Source organism: Saimiri boliviensis, chromosome 14, assembly GCF_048565385.1.
Source record: "Saimiri boliviensis isolate mSaiBol1 chromosome 14, mSaiBol1.pri, whole genome shotgun sequence".
NCBI classification, from domain to species: domain Eukaryota; kingdom Metazoa; phylum Chordata; class Mammalia; order Primates; family Cebidae; genus Saimiri; species Saimiri boliviensis.
The window spans coordinates 67,885,526-67,899,940 of NC_133462.1; the positions used below are offsets into that span (position 1 = coordinate 67,885,526).

The window sequence follows — 14,415 nt, forward strand, 5'->3', positions numbered from 1 at the left end:
AACTCCAAAGCCATCAATAACACTGCTTGAAGATTTTGCAATGGAGAGAGATGCCGCTGTTCCTGAGAGAACACTTCTCTTAAATCAGCTCTCAGACTTGGTCACAGGCATCAAAACTAAAGCAGCAGCAGTGCAATACTCTGGAAGAAATGCACCCATTCTAATCATATATTTAATTGAAAAAATGTTTAAAACAAGCGAGCCAATTATAATTCTCAAGCTTTTTAATGAAACAGCCAGCTAAATCTTCACAAGTATCTTCTTGATTTTTGAGACTGAGATTTAAGGAGGCAACATATCTTTTCATGATTCAATGGCTCTAAAAGGCTAATTACTACTTCTAATTTGTGGTGCTCTTTTTCAAAATTTTTGATTGGTCACTGGTCTCCTTTGATCTCTGATAATGAGCTCATGTGAGCTATTAGACATAGAGTTAAATTTCTCACAAATCCATTGGAATTCATTGAAATAATATATACTCTCCAAGTTGTAATGTTAAAAGTAGAAGAAACAGACTCGGATGAACCATAAAGTTGCAAGTCAACTTTTATTACTCTCCTATAACCCAATCTTTGACCATTCAAAAGAACTGGCCTTATTATAGGCCTTCAGTTCACTTCTATGATTTAATGTCTATGCATTCTATCAGATGCTTTATTTTGGAAAAAAAAATTAGAAAAACACATTCATCTATTGAATAGGGAAGAAGCATGATGGATTTAAAATTTTTCCTGGTATTCAAATAAAAGCAAATAAGTTTATTTTCACTGAACAACCCTAAAAATGGTATATTTTGCAATAAACCCAACTGTAAGTAAAATTATTTTTTCATACTTTTGTCATATAAGAGACTTTATTTTCTGCTGGGCAGATGAAGAATCAGATAGGTCTAATAAAATATATTAAGGAATTAGAAAATAAACTGTTTTCCAGAAAAAAATGCTAAAATAAAATTTTCTTTAGAAAAGAAGGAATTTTATATGGAAGCAAAAGGTAATGCAATTTTTTAAAGAATGAAAATCGGGTAGATGAAAAATTTTGGCAAAGAATAAAAACCACACATTTGAAATTTACCATTACACCTTCTCCTGCCACTGCTCAGTCCTTCCTGTTCCAGCTTCTGCTTCAACCATGCTAATTAGAGTAATCCCCAGAGAATCACCAGTGACCTCACATTCATTTTAGGTCACATTTCTTTTGCTTTCCCTATATCATATGACACTACAGACAACATTCTCCTAGAATTCTCTCTTTCCTGGACTTTCACGATACTGCTTCCTCTCAGTTCTTTTCCTAATTCTGACCGTATCTCTGTTAACTCCTCCTTTCTCCTTTCTTCCTGAATAGAATATTGACTTAGGTCTTTTCTTTGGATATCTATTTTGCATTTTCTCTGCTAATTTATTATAACCTATAGCATTAGCTTCCATCTATAGACAAATGATTACAAAATCTGCGTCAGGTTTAAGCTCCCAGATTTGCATTTTCTGCTGCTGGATGTTATAATTGTCATGGATGTGTTTCTATCAAATGATCAAATAAACTCACAAGTTTATTTCTCCCATATGTTATTTGTTCATCCTTCCCCTTTTATTTAATGGCACCACCAAGGGCTACAATATTTGCTATCATTGTCCATTATTCCCACTGCTTAACTTGTAGGTATCTCTTCCTTGAAGTCACTCCATTCCCTTCTTTCAATCTTCATTTCTACTTATCTGATATACTCTCTTATTGCCTCTTAAAAAAAATCTACCAGACTCTCTTACACCCTCTCTTCTAATCTATTGTGTACTCTACTGCCAGGGAAGTCTTCATAAATCTCTGCTTTCACTACATCGGTACCTGGAACAGTGCCAGCCCCTAAAACAGTAACTAGCACATGGTATGTGCTCAGTAAATGCCTGCAAAAGTCTTTACCATTCTTTTATAGTTTATCTGAAATAGGATTTAATGACATATCTTCTCAGTCTCCCAAATCAAAATTATTTATCTTATTTTCTGCCTTCCCATAGCATTTTTTTTCTACCTTTCTCACAGCCCTTAGCACATGTCCCCATGGTATTAATCCTACCTGTTGGATCTCAACTCCTTAACCCAAATGCTGGGTATAATTACCTTCAAATCCTCCACAGTGCTTTGAATAGTAAGCCCTCAAGAGATGGTTCCGAATTGAGCATTCACAATAAAATGTAGTAATATATTTATGGCACATTATGAACTCTATATTGCAACTAACAAATGTGAAATTTGTTGCTTTTGAGCCACATTTTGAAAGGTACATAACTCTGAATGACATACTTCTTAGAGAAAATAATAAACAATGCTTTCAGATTGTAAGCCTTTCTAAGATTTATTTTCAGAATACAATCCTTAGTTTTAGAATTCTTCATTTTTATATATATTATAATATTAGAAATTCAAAGTTGTAAAATAAACTCTCCTTGATTTTGATAACATGAGAAATTCTATAACATTTATAATGTGACTAATAAAAGTGTTATATAATATTATAAAAATCAAGACAATAATTTTTTATTGAGAATGGACTGTGATGGGTACTGGTTTAAATATTTTAAATGTATTAACTATTTCTGATCCTCATCAGAACCCTACAAAATAAGTTATACTTACTTACAAATTGGGAAACTAAGACTCAGAGATTAGATAATTTATAAATGGTCACACAGCTAGTCAAGGGCAGAGCCCACATTGAAACCCTGGCAACGTGGCTAATCATTTTTTCCCCTTACATATTTTTGTGAGTCAACTGACTTTCACATCATATGACTTTTAGCAAATTTAAGTTTCCAGTGCTATCTTTGAAAGATTAAAAAAAAGTAGAGGGAGGATTCAGAGTGCTCTGATAAGTTTTACTTTACAGCCCTGCCAGTAGACAGGAATGGTTTTAATAGCTTCACCAGTAACTAAAATGAATGTTGTCCAGAGCACCAAGGTACATTGTCTTTCGTGCAACAGGAACTCGCCATTGCAACCATTGAGGATACCATTAGCACAAATGTTATCACTAATGCATAGAGCATGGAGATTCCATTCTGTATACATGTTTCCTGATTTTCTATTCCCATCTCCAGGATCCAGCTAGTTTCTAGGGTCAGGCATGTCTCTCTTCAGGTTCTTTAGTTTGCTTCTGTCTATGAAGGGCCAGACTAGATCTCATCTACAAGAATCATACTAATAAAAGCTCTAGACACTATTGCATATGAGATACAGACAGGAGCCACCATACGCAGCCTAAAGGTGAAAAGACTTAGGTGGATATACTGTTACTTAAAATGTTATTGGACAGATGATAAATTAGATTAACCACAGGCCCAAGGAAGTAGAAGAAGAATGTCGAGTAGAAGTTACCAGGAGATATGGTATGTGCTCAGTAAATACCTGCAAAAATCTTTACCATTCTTTTATAGTTTATCTGAAATAGTGTTTAATATCTTCTCAGTCTCCCAAATCAAAATCATTTATCTTTTCTACCTTCAAGTAGATCAGTTTAAGAAATCACACTTTAAAAGAGGTGTCTAAAGATGGTATAGCTTTGCCTGAGACATAGTAGTTTCCGTAACACCGAAGGTATCAAACATAGGTTAGATACACACTTGGGGAGACTATTACAAAGAATATATTGAAACTGGCTATATAGTAACGCTTGATTATTTTTACATGTTTTACAACCGTGAGAGGATGTGATTCCAGCTGTGCACAGCCACATGGTTGGGATCCCTATGTTCCCTACTATAATACAGCCAGTCATCAGCTTGTGTTGTCTCCATTTTTACTTTCTCCAATTTGCGAGACTGATACTTATTTTAATATTTGTCTTCTAGTCTAAAATTGTATCAATTTTCTTAAAGGAGATAGAGTTCTCCTATGTTACCCATATTCAGCATTGAGTAAATCTTCAATAATACAGTAAACCTTCAATAACAATAATTTTGTCTGTATTACAAAAACAGTTTTATAGGAAAAAAGTGTTTTGTACAAGCTAGATACCCCATAAATGTATGCATACATCTGAAATGCATATATATATATATGAAAATACAAAGTGTTCAGTTATAAAGTTAGTAAACTATAATTTCTTAGAATTTCAAACTTGTTTGCATTGATGAAAATTTTGAAAAAAACAAAATTACTTGGATGAGATCACTTGAGCTAAGAAACTTTTTCAGAACCAAGAAAAAATACCCTACATAATTGGACCTATAAATAATAGGATGAAGAGATTTGGGGAGGAGGTCTAGGAAATGTTTTTACAGGTAAACACGTGTTTTCATAATATCTGTAATTCACCTAGAATGTCTTAATCTCCTTACACATGAACACCTCCTTAAAGAGAACCAGGAGACTAAGCTTTTGTCTGGAATCAGAAAAACACTGATTTGAAAATATACTAAATGCAAAATAATTGGTTTCATAGGTCTTACTAATATACGTAATCAAGTTTATATAAATCCAGTTAGTCCTGAATGAAGCAAGCACAAATTATACAAACCCCTTCTACTAAGATTATACTTGATAACAATTCCTTTATGTAAATTTTATAAACTTAAGAGCTTCTTATTAATAAAATAATAAACAATTACCTATTTCATAAAAGCCAAATATAATATCAGGCCACAAGGTAATTTCTAGATGTTCCCGTGGGACAGGAGTGGGTAGCTTTACCCCTACAAAAAATGCCTACACTGAGGAAAGAGGTATCCTAAAGTCCTCATAAGAAGCTTCCTAAATGTTTTTCACAATTATCAGGACACTGCTAAGGCACAGGTTGGTGGCTAAGCCCTTGAGTCACTCTACAGCTAATTATATTTCTTATGACACAGCTGTAACTCATAGAGCCTAGGTACCAATTAAAGGTACATTTTTGATTTTGTTGTTTAAAAATGTCAAGGTAGGAAGCAATCAGGGTTAGCGAGGGAGGAGGAGAAAGCAGAAATACCAACAAAGTCTCAAGTAGAGAAGGTATTGAATGTTATAGGTTTTTTTTTTTTTTTTCTTGATAGGCAAAAAATTTTCATATCCATTAAAACTTGCTTACCTGCCGCTAACGTTTGTCCTGCTCCTGAAGCACTCGTCACACAACCAACTGAATTGCAGAGAGTAACAGTAAAGTCATACATCCTGTAAGGTTTTAGTCCTTCTACAGCGTAAGATAGTTCTTGGGATTTAGCAGTGTGCAACAGCTTCAGGGAAAAAAAAAATCAGATAATAGGTAATCAGTGCGAAAATATAACCTTGGCAGTCAAAGTTCCATGAATTCAGACAGAGGGAATTATTGCCAACCACCATTAGGAAAAGGAATTTTTTTTTTTTTTGAAGAGTCTCGACAAGCCAGGATTTAATTGATAATTGTACAATCACACTGTTTTATGAGGTAATAATCCAGTTCCTGAGTGGATAAATGAGAAAACCAAGTTATTGCCTCATAAAGCAGTGTGGTGGTATGGTTATTGTCACCAATGGTAGAGATAAAGATGGTGACACTGTCATTGTTATCATGATAAAGTCCAAATGAAGCCATGGGGCTTGGCCAAAAGTAACCCAGTGCAGTAATATCCAGGCTATTTGATGTTGCTAGAACAGAAAGACATGTTGTGGCTGTGTTAAATCAATACTATCATTTTCTTTAAGAAAAAAAAAAGTCACAGAAGAAAAAGGAAAAAAATTAAACATATTACTGAGAATCCACATTAGATCAATTCTCAATCATCTTTCTTATACAAACATGGACAGATTACATCAGTTACATTTTTTGAAATACTATTTTTATCATATAATTTCCAATGCAAATAGCAGATTTGAGCCAAGAAGACTGAGAGAAAACTCATAGCCCATAAATAAGTTATTAAACAATGAGCACTGAGAGTTGGTTCTATTTTTATAATTAGAAATGATCAAAAGCAACCATGTAAATTTGTTTATGTTGTAGGTACAAAGGCCACTAGAAATTATATTCAGAAAATAAAAGTCATTAAAACAGAGAGTATGACATTATGAGTACAAAACTAATTTTCTTAGAGCTAGTACTACATAGTTATATAAAAATAATCTCCCATAGTATAAATACAAATAAATCTAAAGTACAGTAACATTTGGAGTAGCCTTCTAGAGACTCTCTCTTTAGGGGCACAAAAAAATTCATTTGGAATATTTGCCTAGGAGTTGATTTTAAAATTTCATAAATTATATGAGTAGTTCTAAAGAGCAGTGAGATTGGAATGTAGGATACAGTGTTTCAATAATGTTCAGAAATAAAGGTAGTTTTAAAGATTTTAAAACTCTGGGAATGATTTAAAACTTTTAAACCATTTCCTTGCAATTACATTTTGAAAACAGAAAAACATCAAATACCATGTAATTATTTTTCTAATTGTAAAATCGTTATTGATATACTGAAGATATAAACTTTTCTGTGAAATTCGATGGAAAATTTCCTAAGTAAAATAAACCTTGAACAAAATTAAATTTATGAATAGTGCTATAATATTCATCCCTTTCCGAGGAATCCTGGCAGAATTCAATGTAAATTTTTAGAAGACAGAATTGTTTTTAGAATAAAATACATTAAGCTATTATTTAATTTAGGAAGTTGAATTATTTTTTAAAGAAATTATTCTCTGTAGCAAGAACCCACAATGAAATAAAATAAGAAAGAAAACATCTACATTAAAATTTATTTTGATGGACTTTTACTTCTTTATAGATGATTATTATAAATTGCATTATTTTAAAAAGATATTATTTGCCTCAGAACTTGCATCATAAAATTATCGCTGAGATAGACTTTGTCTCTATCATGTACATAGGGTCAATTTATAAGTCTTATAAGATTTATCCAATTGAAAGTTTTTCACGAAATAAGTCTTCAAAAGGGTAGGAAAAACTCTATGGCAGCTTGAACTCCTACAATGAATCCTACGTTATCCCCACTTTTATGTACTCCTCCTGCCTCATTTTTAGGCAAAGATTTTCTTAATAGTTACTTTTACAGTAGACTTTCCCCAGGAATTTTGGCTATTTATTTCCAAAGATTATGACAAGACAGGTCAGTTCAGATACAAGTTTAATCATTGAGAAGGCAAAAAATTGGACTTTGTTCTGCTACTTTTGATTTCATTTCCTTAAATAGAGAATGAGGATGACAATGATTTGCAGTGGAGAGAGTTCAAAAGAGAATAAGGTGGGCCCAGGGCAGTGGCTCATGCCTGTAATCCCAGCACTTTGGGAGGCCGAGGCGGGTGAATCACTTGAGGCTAGGAGTCAGGGAACAACTTGGCAAAGCTGGCAAAACCCTGTCTCTACTAAAAATACAAAAAGAAAAAAATTAGTCAGGCATGGTGGCACGCACCTGTAATCTCAGCTACTCGGAAGGCTGACACACGAGAATGGCTTGAACCCAGGAGGAGGAGGTTTCAGTGAGCTGAGATTGCGCCACTGCACTCCAGCCTGGGTGACAGAGCAAGACGCTGCCTCAAAAAATAAAAATAAAAATAAAAAAGAGAATAAGGTGATGTATCTATGTCCTTATTCCAGTTCAGTCATAAGGAGCAGACTTTTAAATAACAACAACAAAAGATTTATTTTCCTGTCTCATTAAATGATAGCTAGTTTATAAAGTATAATATAGTTCCATACCATTAATAATAATCAGTAATAATAATGTGTCAATATTTATCAAGCTCTTTAAGCAGGTGGGTAAGCAGAAATGGTTTTTCCATTTCGCAGATGAATAAAACCAGAAGACATATGTGATAAGGCTAACAATTGCGAGATGTGAAATATGAACAAACAAGTTGACTTCTAAGTCTGTATGTTTATATATGATATTTCTCTCCTTATTTTTGTTTCTTAGAATAACTACTATGATGTAAGTAATAGATACATCAAAATTGTGTTTTACAAATAAAGAATAGTTTATAAAGCAAAAGAATAGTAAAAACAACAAAATAAAACATCAAGTATAATAAGTATGAGATATAACATGGCAAAGACCCCATGGAAGTTATAACTAAATTGACCTTAAATCCCATGGTATACCAGATTGGTAAACTAACCTGTTTAAGTTAAAAGGTATGTATGATACCAGTTGTGTTTTTATCATGAGATAGTTGCAAATCAGTCAACACATTACCAGATTAATTAAAAATAAGGAATCATAAATTATTTATTGGCTCTTCTTTGTCATCTAGTATCCAAAATAAAATTGTGTGTTGTATAGGTATTCTGTCCACTAAAAAGACTTAGAAAAAAAAAATGGCAAACCTATTAGCAGTAGATTGTATAGTGTCTTCCAAAAATTCAGAATGAGACCTTATTTGGAAATAGGTTCTTTGCAGATGTATTTAGTTGTCATCCTGCATTTAGGGATAGTTTAAAATCCAATGACTGGCATCTTTATTGGAGAAATGAAATGGACACACAACATGGAAGAGACAGAGACATAGAAAAGGACTTGTGAAGACAGGGGCAGATATTAGAGTTATGTTACCAGAAGCCAAGGAACACCAGGAGCCATGGGAAGGTGGAAGAGAATTATATCCTAGAGCCTGTGGGGGACTTGGTGCTACTAACACCTACATTTCCACGATTTTAAGCCACTCAGTTTATGTCAATTTGCTACACCAGCCCAAGGACACAAATACTCTAGGGTACAAAGATCTGACCTCTTGACTTAATTTGAAACATGCTAAGAGGGTCATTTCAGCTCCAGAACTACCCACAGAATCAGCTGAGGCTGCTTCTACTATTGATTCACAGCTCAGCTTCTTCACTGCTCAGTCTTACTCCTTTGTCACTTCACGCTTGTTGAAAGTGCTCTCCCAATAAACCTCTGTACTCAGTCTTCTACCAAGAGAGAGCCTGTTTCCAGGGGAATTTGCCCTAAGATATTCGAACCAGGAGTGGATTTACGAAGGAGACTCTAAAATGATACTCTGGATTTCCACCATCCACCAGCTGGTTTACAATGAGGATCTTATCACTGCTTGCAGGTAGACTACTGATAGTCCACAGCATGCCCTAGTGGTGCAACCCTTAAGCTTCCATTAGTGGTGAACTGGCATGAGTTGTCAGTGAAAGGTAATTCACTGGTTTGGTGGAATTGGTAATTATAAGGACTGCTCTGGGGAATCTAGTAATCATAAGGACTATGCATGGCTCTTGCTGGTTGCTATCAATGCACTGAAGAAAGACAAAGAAAATCTGAGGGTGATTAATCACCAATTTAAGACAAACTGTAAAAGCCTTCTTGTTAGCATTGTTTCTTTTTATCAATATCATTGTATTAAATGAGTCAAAGCAAGAAATGGTAGGTATGCAGAGGTAAGACATATGTATTCTAGAAAGTGGAAGAGGAATATTATGAAGATTAAGGAATCTGCCATATCAGCAAAGTTTTTAGGTGTCCAAGTGGCCTGAGACATCTAGGATATCCCCTCCAAAATAAAAGACAAAGTATTGCACCTTGCATCTACCACTACTGGGAAACAATTTCTAGTAGACCTGTTCATGTTCTGAAGGGAGCATATTCCACACTTGAGAATACCATTCTGAGAAATTTACTGAGTAACATGGAATGCTGCCAGCTTTGAGTGCACCGCAGAGCAGGAAAGGGCTCTCCAGCAGGTCCAGCCTGCGGTACAGGCAGATCAGCCACTTGGGACATAACGTACAGTAAATTTTAAAATTTTACAGCACTAGAGGTAAGCATAGTGGGAAAAGATGTTGCAAGGTACACAGGCAAAGAGAATCACAAGGCAGTTAAACCTCAAGACCTTGGAACAAAGGCATAACATGTAGCAAAAACTATACACCATTTGCTAAATGGCTCCTAGCATGCTTTCAGGATTTAGTAAAAACAGAACATCTGGTATGGAATACCACATAGCCATGTAGCTAGAGTCACTTGTTTATAATCTGGGAATTGTCGCAGCCGAGTCTTGAGGTTAGGAGGGCCCAAAACAAATTCATCATAAAATGGAAGTGGATGTCTAAGATTCAGTATAAGCAGAGGCAAAAGCCATAATACACTGTGCAAGCAGGTGGTTCTGACCCCCATGACATCCACCATTCTTATACTGGTGGCTCAACCTCAGCTCATACTGATAACCCATGGGAGGTCCCTTCAGAGATGAAAGAATGGGAAAACAAAGCAGAGTTTAGTTCACAGATAGGATGTCTTGGTAACTGGCTGCAAGTCAAACATGGTGGCTGTTCCTCTCCAACCCTTGTCAGAGACGGCCCTGTGAAACAGCAGAGAGGAGAAATTCTCTCAATGGGCAGAACTTCAGGCAGTTCACCTGGTCACCCATGTTGTATGGAAAGAGATGTGTCTCAAGATAAAACATATCTGGACCATATGACAGTGGCTTGGATATATTGGTTACAGGCATGAAAAAAGAAAGATGGAAGGAGCAGGAACTAGGAATTCTGGGAAAGAAAAATGTGGCTAGATCTATGGAAGTAGGCATAAAGTGTAAAGATCTTTTTATCTTATGCTAATGCCCAGCAAAGTGCAACTCCCTCAGAAGAGGCATTGAACAGCCAAGTACACAGAACAACTCATTCAGTTTACATCCTACCACCGGCTTCTGGGATTGGACACCTGGAGGCTGGGAAAATGGGCAGAAAGGCATACCAGTCACAACTGTAAACTGGAGAGAGCGAGGACCTCTCATCCTCTAGGAGTGCTGTGTGTGTCAAACGAATTAGTCCACATATGCAGTAAAGCCTCAGTAACTTTTAGCTATGATAATTATTCTCACTACTGCTAGCTGGAGGATGAATTATTAGAAGGCAATATGTTCCTGTTTATTCAAAACCTTGAACATATTCATATTTCATTTTGTTATAAACTGTGATAAATCCCATTCTTTGAATTTTTAAAAGAAGTAGAAATATATACAAAATGTACATATAAGACATTTATACCAATGTTATTTATATTTCCAAAAGAATTAATATAATACAAATATCAACTGACTGTGGACTGGTTAAATACATTATTGTGTGTCCAATTAACATGATAGTATACAGTTAACGAAAATCAACTTCTTGTAAAATATTTGATACATGATAAATGGAAAAAACAAGTCTTATGAAATAAATTATACCAACTTTGCTTCAATATATGTTTATACTGGGAAAACATCAAGTGACATACAAAGAGGCTTGTACACATATTATATTAAGAAAAAAAATGCCCCATTTAATGAATATAGAGGGAGAATTCTGTCACAGAATTCTGCAAACTCAAAAAATGTCCAAATGAAGCCCTAAGTCAATTCTGAAAGGATGTTAAACATAACAATACCTGCGAAAACACCACTGGAATAGATTGTTGAGGTGATTGTTCAGAAATCATATTGATGTTATAACCCACAACTTTTCCTCTTGTAACATTATCTGCTGGCTTCTCCCAGGAGATATTGAGAGAGTACGAAGACAGGGGAGTGACTGAAGGAGGGCTCATGAATACAGGTGCTATCAATGAGAACAACAACAACATTAATACAATGAATGGTGTCCCTATATATTTTCAAATTGAATTCACACATTCCTTTTAGTTTCTGAAATACCTTTTACCTTACAAAATATTGTTTTGAAAAAGTCTAAGAATATGCTGGTATATGTAAAAAGTATTCACTTTTTAAAACATTATCTGCAAGTATATTAGCCATCTTCATATTAACAGCTACTTTCTATCTACAAAATAAAAATCTCAAGAGAATTTGCTTGTGTTCATAAAGATAATTAGTGGATGGTTAGGTAGGCAATTATAAGTCTTATGAGTTTCTGAAAGAAGTCCCAAAAGTAGAATATCTCAGTCCAAAAAGTTCAGAAAAAGGCATTGCAATGGTCTGGATTTTCCATGTAGGCAAATATGTCATTGAACCAATCCAATGCAGCTGAGTGAATATTGTTCTCCAGAAACAGGTAAGCCTAAAGCATTCTAAATAACCCCAATTAATGTCTCAAAGTTTTTGTTAAATTTTTACTGAAATGTTCAGAGTACATACACACATACATTTCCCCCCTGCCACCCTTGAGCTCTTAATAGGGATTTTAAATGAGCTAACCAAAGGTGTATTATCAAAGAAACTCATTGTACTTTCATTAGCTAGTGACCCATAAGATTATGAGGGCCCAGTATTGCAGTTTCACCCATTACTTTTCATTTCCGACCTTGATTTTCCCCTTTCAGAATGCCATGCCTCATCACTTGTGCTATCATGGCTCTATTATTTGTCCAAGATGGCTGATAGTCATTAAGAGATGCTCAAGTACAATGCGCATTTTATTCATGAAATGATTTCCTTGGACATCAGCTTAAGGGTACCCTCATCCTCCATACTCCTAACAGGTCAAGTTTAGATCAAGACTTTGGTTTCTTTGATATCTACAGATTAAACACATAACGAAAGTGTATTTTTTTTTCTTAAAGGCTCATGAAATTTAAAGTGTTTTTAATATAAAAAATAAGGTGGAGGCTTAAAAATATCTGCCTTAATGAAGATACTCAAGAAAATTGACGTATGTTGTCCTTCCTTATCATCATGCCAACTGCTTATAAGCACACTTGTGACTTAGAGATTTTGATGTCCAGGATTCTGTCATTACGTACAATCTAGTATCAAAACTATTTATTTTGGAAAGATAAATAAAAACAAAGACACATTTGTGGAGTTGGTGACAGTTATCTCTTTCCTTGAACATAAATTATGCTGTATATGGAGCAAGATAAGACATGCGTCCAATCCACTTCAGGGCTGGAAACCAAATGCTATTTTTGACAAACATTCCCCAAAGACTATAACTATAGTTAAGCCATTTTCACCCCATGAATTAATAACTAAAGCATTTACTTTTGCCCCCTAAAACTTACTGCAAGTACTTTATGACCTTGAGTTGTTTATGTAACCAACCCACATATATTAAATGTTTCCTTGGTCTATGGAAGTTTCTAATTCTTGCTTTTCAAAATGTACTTTAGCAGTGTTGACTTTAATTTGAGGAAGCAGTTGCCTTCAGAGGTTTTAGAAGTAGCACTTAAAGTATTGATCTTTACCTGATTCTCCCGTTCTTTCTGAGACCCAAGCAGAAGACACGCTTCCGGCCATATTCACAGCTAAGAGTCTAAACTCATACTTGGTGTATGGCTCCAAGCCAGTGATGGTTGTAGTTGTTTGAGGAGGTTTTAATGCATTTTCATTGGACAATTCTGCAAATGAATGAGGACTGAGCCAACCACTGCTCTGAAAAACTCGACTTTCCTCAGATGTGGTTTCTTTAGTAGATCTCAATCTTCTCATGTATAGTTCATACCTTATAATTATTCCTAGGGAAATTAAATAGTGAACCAAGGTGACTCGTCAGACAAAGGGGTAACTTTGGGGGTAGGTTAGGGACAGGTCAGTTAAAGAATGCTAGATTTTCATTATCCTTCTACTTAGATTACTGTCAATTTTTTAAGCCTTCAAAATATAGTGAGTTAGTAGTTTAGTAAACTAGATGACAGGTACATAGAAGATAACAAACTGATATATAAATGAATATATAAAATACATATTTATAATGTATAAAATACCTTTAAGGCATACACATGGGGAAAACAAACCAAAATGGACAACATATAGACAAAAAATAACTATATTTTATCATAGGTAAATTCAATCTTTTTCAGAATTGATGATCATTAAGAATGGCCTGGTCCATTAAGAATGGCCAGTTCTTTCAGGAAATTTGATTTTGTAGCTCCAGTTTGTATACTTTCAAATTTGAAGGTTTTAATTTAACATAAGCCCTGTTTGCATAAATGTTATAGTCAATTTCTACCTAGTTTTACGAAATAACTTTAAAAAATCTACAGAAAGATTTTGCTATAGTATGTACATGATATAAATGATAAAAAATCTGTGAATGTGTATCTGGCCTATATAACCAAGGGTTCAATTGTATGAATGCAAAAATTAACTTAATGGAGTTGGTTAGCTTATATACATATTTTTTGTATGATTTTATATCTTTTTCTTGCTTAAAAGATTAAATGTACTGCTTATGGGTGCCCTAACTTGTGACACAGTCAAATATAATGCATTTCATAAGTGAGTTTCAAATTATAAACATCATTTGTGTTGTGGCAGATGTCATTAAGAGCAAAGATAATATTAGCCTTTTAAGGGGCAATTTAATTGAATGGAATTTGTTATTAGAAGAAATACACTTCTTCTACTAACCAGGACAAACACTATCATATATCTACAGAAACTGTTTCTCCATTATTTTATTGTGCCGTTATGAAAAGGAATATAATTGCTAGACTCTTAACTCCACAATTACAATGCCTAGATTCTTATTTATGTCTTACCCAAGAAGGGGAATCTTGGCCTTGAATTC

General features: G+C 34.5%; 1 protein-coding gene across 2 annotated transcripts in view; it reads right to left on the reverse strand.

Moving 5' to 3' along the window:
• USH2A (usherin) overlaps positions 1 to 14,415 on the reverse strand; it is a 777,205-nt gene that overhangs the window by 539,476 nt on the left and 223,314 nt on the right. For both annotated transcript variants that reach the window (XM_003930351.4, XM_074385188.1), the window contains 3 exons: positions 13,088 to 13,357; positions 11,333 to 11,502; positions 5,060 to 5,204 (listed from right to left, as the gene is read on the reverse strand). In XM_003930351.4, coding sequence (XP_003930400.3) covers positions 5,060 to 5,204; positions 11,333 to 11,502; positions 13,088 to 13,357 — 585 coding nt within the window. The remainder of the gene's footprint in view (positions 1 to 5,059; positions 5,205 to 11,332; positions 11,503 to 13,087; positions 13,358 to 14,415) is intronic.